We start from the raw sequence: 5951 nt of genomic DNA on the forward strand, positions 1-5951 counted from the left end.
ACTCATTCCTTCTTCTTCCTATAGTTTAACAAATTATATTATAATGCGAGCACCCATAAAACCACCAACCAGGTCAAGAAATCGAATATTGCCAGCACCTCATAGCCTACTCTGCCTACTGTCTGCGTACCCCTTGCCATACTCCTTTAAATTTAGGAAAACTGAATTACTAAATGTTTGGTAATAATTTCTTTACTTTTTAATATACTTCACCACTCAAGTATGCATCCCTAAATGATGTAATTCAATTTTACTTTCTTTTAATCTTGATACTAATGAAACCATAAGTACGATTTATTTTGCTTCTGGTTTCTTTGGTTCAACATAGTATTTTAAAGATTCAACTATGGTATTGCATGCATTTAGAATTCATAGTCTTTTTCACTGTATAGCATTCTATTGTACGGTTCAACTACAATTTATCTATTTTAGTTCGATGGACATTTTAATTTTTTTCAGTCTCTGTTATGAAAAATGCTTGTACACATGATCTGGTATGTGCAAGCATTCACTTTTGTCTCCTGTGTCATAAAGAATGTAAATATTCACCTCTCATAAGCAATTCCAAATGGTTTTCCAAAGTGGTTATACCAACTGACACATCCACCAGCTATGTGTGGAAATTCCCACTGCTGCACATACTCACCAATACTTGGTGTTGTCAGACTTTTAAATTATAGTCTCTCTGATGAATGCGTGGTGGTCTCACAGTGATTTTAATTTGTATTTCCCTGATTGCTAATGATGCTGAGCCCTTTTTCAAGAGTTTATTGGCCATTTGGGTTTCTTCTTTTTTAATTTGCTCTATCAAATCCTTTGCCTACATTTTTTTTGGCCTACGTTTTTATTAATTGTCCATCTTCTTATTCATTTGTAGAGGTTCTTTATATATTCTTTCTGTTCCCTCCACCCAGGGGCTAGCGGGCATCTGGGTCCTAATATATGCTCAATAAATATCTGCCTACTCTGAGAAACATCCACTGATTGATAATCTTAACTAATGTTTAGCAACCCTTGCCATGTGCCGAGGACTCTCATGGCACTAATCTTCGCACAATCCTGTGAAGTAAATGCTATGAATATATCCATTTTGCAGATGAGGACACTGAGCAACTCAGCAACCTGCCAGAGTCTGGAATCTGAACCCAAATCATGGCACTGCAGAGCTCATTCTCTCCTACTGGTGGACAGGTCCACAGGGAACAACATGTGAAAGTTGAGGTGGGGTAGGGTGGCGATTCAAACACATCAGGAAAGAGGCAGAAGTTGATTGTTCACTCTTGGTCAAGTGGTTCCCTTTGTCAAGAGTCTTTCCTTGTTTGGTAATAATTTCCCTGTTTTGGTAATAATTTACCTATCCTTCTGACTCCAGCTTAAAGGCTGCCTCCTTCAGGAAGCCTGCCTTATTTCACGTTGCACTTAGTCGCACCTGCCCTGTGCTTCATGCCTTATCTTCATTACTGGAGTTGGAGCTTCTTGAGGGCAGGGCTAGGGCCTACTCAAGGGGCATCCATGGAGCCGGTTCAACAAACTTACACTGGTAGGCTGAGCCTGTGCCCACCTCTCCTCCCAGGCCAGGGGCGCCCCCCACGCCCTGGGGTTTCCCGTTTTGGCTCCGCTTCCCTTTCCTTCTCCTCTTCTTCCCACCCCGATGGTCCTCACCTGCTTTCCTCTCCCGCCCTCTTTTTTCCTCCTCCGGCTTCCTGCTAGGTGTCCACCGCGCTTGGCAGATGCGGTTCCCACAGAGGCCTGCAGAGGGCGATGCTGCGCCGCCCGCTGGGCCGCATTGCTGCGCGCGCGCTTCCTGTGAGGTCAGGTGGGAGGAAGCGGCCTGGGAGCCGCGGCCAGAGGACGGCGCCGGGGCCAGGAGTCGCACCTGCAGGTGGGTGACCGGGCCCCGGGCGTGGGAAAGTGGGGGCTTATCCTTTTCATGCCGTGGGCCTGGTTTCAAGGCCGGGCTCAGCGGCCTAGGCAGCGCCGTCTCCCCAGAGCCCGCAGCCCGCAGCTCCTCCCGCCCCGGGAGCACCCCACCCCCGCCATCCGTAGGTGCACCGAGGACTGGCAGCGCCCACAGCCCACCCAGAGAGGCGGGATGACAAAGCACAAAGGGACTGCAGAGGACCACGACCCGCTTGGCATTCTGCAGGGGCCAGCAGGCTTCTAAAAGGGGACCCGCCTGTCTCAGACTCCAGACCACGGGCGAAGAGAACGGTCTCTTTAACCCCTTTTGACGTGCGTGTCACTAGTGCTTTTGAGAATTTAAATGAAAACTGTGGCTTGTCTCCTGAGAAAAAATGACTTTTACACAGATCCAGGGAGAGACATGGAAGGAGTCTCACCCCACCTCTAGCCCATGGACACATTGGGGTCTGCAGAGTGGGGCTTTGTCAGAACCACAGAAACATCCCCATCCCATATTTTGGGAAGGCTGGCCCTGGCCTCCTTTTAACAAAAGAGGGATTGATGTTACCTGAGGTGAGGTACAGGCGAGGGGCGTACCTTCTGCAGGTCTGTTCCTCCATGCAGCGCTAGGGGTGTGTGGCCACCAGTGTGGTCTGCTGCCAGGCAGTGGATCTAAAGTGGTTCTTAAGTGGACCCAGTTCTCCTGGGAAGGAGAGGTCCTTGGCATTTACTCCCAGCACACTGGACCAATTATTTAGCAAGGAAATTGAGACTCTGGAGATCCTGAGACCCTGGATGGGTATTTAGTATTCAGAGAAATACTAAATACCTAGGGCCAGACTTTCCAGTTTCTCCTTCTTTTTCTGCTGCTGGTAGATGAATGGTCCTGGGCAAGCTAGTTATATATACCTCTCTGGGTCTGTAGCTGGACCTGCCTCAGAGGAGTGTTGGGAGGTGTGAGATGAGCTTCAATGGACTTTCCACAGTGTCTGGGCCACACCAAAGTTCTCGTCCCCATCGTCGCTGATAGTGGTTAGTAATAAAACTATCTCCAAGGATCCTTTTGATAGTTTCCCCAGTGGACTCAGTGTCTGAAAGATTTTTGTCTGGCAAACAACTTGCATTTACCTTTCTTCTTTTTATTAATCAGATACGGTGCCTGCTCAGTGTGGGTCACCAGTGTGAGCACCCAGAATGCAGTGTTTTCCACCGAAAGCAAGCATCTCTCTATCTCTGATAAATTTTTTTCCCCAGCCTTTTTGAGGTCTGAGGAAAGGTGCAGCCTAGCAGGGATCCAGAGTTTCTGAGAGGATGGTGCGGATCTTGGCCAATGGAGAAATCGTGCAGGATGACGACCCCCGCGTAAGGACCAGTACCCCGCCACAGAGTAGCACCCCTCGACAGGTAGGCACCCGGCCCCCGTGGTAGGGGAGCAGCTGGCTTCTGCCCTCTGTACTAGTTACTCTCTAGCTCCCAGAAGCTCTCTTGCTGGTCATTAACCTTCTCTAACCCCAAGTTCTCTTTGCAGAGAGCTGGGCTGGGGAGGGGTGGGGTGTCGAGGCTTGTGGAAAGCCACAGTAGATTTATTGCCCAGACCCCTGCCTTCCTGCTCTTTCTTCTCTGAGTAGTCCTCCCAGATTTCACACCCAAGAGCTCTGTCTCCCTAAACCTGGTTAGTAAATTCTACTAGAACCAGCCTCCTTCCTTTGGATGAGAGAGAACATGGAGAATAAGTGGAGGAGATGAACCCATAGCCACACGATGTTGATTTTAAAGGAAGGAGTAAGAAGTGTTAAAAATGCCTGTCTGAATACTATGCCCTGTAGTCCAACGTGCCTTGACCCGCCTCATCTCTCCTGTCCCAGGCACCACATGGGGAATTCGGACTGGCCTTTTCTGTGCTCTGAGAGCTCGTGACTCAGTGGCTGGGATTCCTGTGGGTGGCATCTGGAGATTGCTGAGAAAGGAGGACACGGCTCTGGGTGGCTGTGGGGGAGGGCAGGGCCCAGCCCAGAGGACTCCCTTCTGCCCAGTGCCTCAGCTCCAGGGAAGCTTTCTCTGGATTCATTTGTCTCTCTCTCTCTGTCTGTCTTCACTTTCCAGAGTTTTTTCAATAGGGGTCATGGTGCTCCCCTGGGGGGTCCCGGCCCCCGGCAGCAACAGGGCGGGGCCAGGCTGGGTGCTGCTCAGTCTCCCTTCAATGACCTCAACCGGCAGCTGGTGAACATGGGCTTCCCTCAGTGGCATCTTGGCAACCACGCCGTGGAGCCAGTGACCTCCATTCTGCTTCTCTTCCTGCTCATGATGCTCGGCGTGCGTGGACTCCTGCTGGTGGGCCTCGTCTACCTGGTGTCCCACCTGAGCCAGCGGTGACCTCTACCAGGGGGTCCAGTGTTGGGGGAGAAAGAGTTGCTAGGCCTTGGTGTGAGAGCAGGCACGCGGGGAGGGGATCTAGTGGTGCCTCGAAGGTGTACTCAGACAACGTTTCCACACTGTGTTAAGGATGAGGCAGACGGAGCCTCTAGTCCAGCATTCCCAGAGTATCAGGTGGATGCCCTCCTTCCCTTGAGATGTTTTTAGGTAGTATTGAGCCTGCATTAAGCACCTAGTCAGAGCAAGAAAGGGATTCCCTTTCCATTCTCTTCCAATCCTTTTATGCCAAGAAGACAGTCTGAGCTTGGTGCCAATATGTCTCATGCCCCTGGAACACATGCTGGCTTCTCCCATGTCTAGGGAGCAGGCCTTGGGCCTAGGGCAGGCGGGAAGAGTTTCCAGACTTTTATAGCCCTGTTTTGTTTTAACAGTATATTTTTATTGACTATCTTTTATTTATGACAGGTGGTACTGGCATTCTGTTGTGGTGTTTTCAATAAATAAATTTAAAACTGAGTCCATGTAAAGATATTCATAATAATACAGCTGCACATGGTTCTGGGAGACGTGGTGAAGGTGGTCGGGAGCGATTGGGATTGGGGAACAGGGTAGAAGTGAGCATTTGACCTTGGCGGGTGGTTTCCAAGCTTTTCTCCTTCGGCTCTGGGACCTGGGAGGGGATCTAGGGAAAGCCTGGACTTGGGCCCCTTGTCTGATGCTTGAATAGCTTCTGGGCTCACTCTGAGAAGCTGGGCTTGAGGTTAGCCTTGAGCTGGGGTCCTCCAGCCAAAATGGCTGATAAGCTGCGGGGTTGGGACAGCTTGGGTACTGGTCTCCTTCGCCCAGGGCCTCTGACCAGAGGCTGCTCAGCCTCTTCTAGCCTCTGTCTGCAGCATACTCTCTGTAGAAAGTGGGGGTCTTGGCAGTAACTATTCAGTGCGTGGGGGGTGAGGGTGCCCTGCTTTTTGTAAGCAGAGGCTTTGAGTTTTGTCTGGGGAGCCTTGGGTCTGCACGGAGGCCCTGCCCAGGGATTGGGAGTGGTGTTGGGTCGCTGAGGGTTAAAGGTCAGAGAGAGGCTTGGTGAACTTGAGGACTTAGTCCCCTGCCCAAGGACCAGATCTTTCACTCTCTTCTTAGAATCTTCTTAAGATCTCTTCTTTGGGGTTTGGAAGTTTGGGGGAGTAAGGCAGGATTTGGAGGTGCTTCTTGAAGGCCAGTGTTGGGGAAACAATAATGGGATGCATGTAGGGGAGGACAGGGGAGAGAGACTGAGATTGATTCTACCCTTCCTGACAACCTACTTTGCTTCCCAGAACAGGACTCTCTCCCTAGGTCCTGTGTCCCCTGCTGCCCTCGAGGGGGCTGGCAGCCTTTATCACACACATTCCTGGGGAGCTTTCTCCGTTTTTCTCTGTGTCTTTATTTCTCAGAGGCTGTTGGGCATGTAGAGAAGAGGGTGCTGGGCCCTTGCAGGGGAGTCGCAGACAACAAAAGGAGACTGCCTCCCAGCAGCCTCTTTGGCCTGGGCAAGGGAGGGCGGTGCCAGCCCTGGCCAGTGTCCTGGCTGCTCCCTGTGCAGCTCTTGCTGCCCTGGTGCATCTGCCCACTTTGCCTAGTAGCCGCCAGGGAAAGACTGTTCCCGCCCAGCGTTCCCCTCCCCCGAGACACCCTCCCCC

At 51.0% G+C, this 5951-nt stretch overlaps 1 protein-coding gene across 2 annotated transcripts; it reads left to right on the top strand.

Annotated features, from left to right (window-relative positions):
- The first annotated feature begins 1760 nt into the window (after positions 1–1760).
- FAM241B (family with sequence similarity 241 member B) lies at positions 1761–4791 on the top strand. 2 transcript variants are annotated; one of them, XM_039871993.1, is made up of 4 exons: positions 1867–1882; positions 2828–2934; positions 3157–3306; positions 4006–4791. In XM_039871993.1, the coding sequence occupies exons 3-4, from the start codon at positions 3214–3216 to the stop codon at positions 4273–4275; spliced, it is 363 nt and encodes a 120-aa protein (XP_039727927.1). In that variant the 5' UTR covers positions 1867–1882; positions 2828–2934; positions 3157–3213; the 3' UTR covers positions 4276–4791. The 2 variants fall into 2 exon arrangements, with proteins under 2 accessions (XP_039727926.1, XP_039727927.1); XM_039871992.1 differs by lacking the exon at positions 2828–2934 and having other exon boundaries at positions 1761–1882.
- The last annotated feature ends 1160 nt before the right edge of the window (positions 4792–5951 follow it).

Source organism: Pteropus medius, unplaced genomic scaffold (assembly GCF_902729225.1).
Source record: "Pteropus medius unplaced genomic scaffold, Ma_sr-lr_union100, whole genome shotgun sequence".
NCBI classification, from domain to species: Eukaryota; Metazoa; Chordata; class Mammalia; order Chiroptera; family Pteropodidae; genus Pteropus; species Pteropus medius.

Coding starts and splice junctions, on each gene's coding strand:
- FAM241B (XM_039871992.1), top strand. CDS start 3,214: ATGGTGCGGATCTTGGCCAATGGAGAAATCGTGCAGGATGACGACCCC. Junction 3,307..4,005: donor AGAGTAGCACCCCTCGACAG/GTAGGCACCCGG, acceptor TTCACTTTCCAG/AGTTTTTTCAATAGGGGTCA.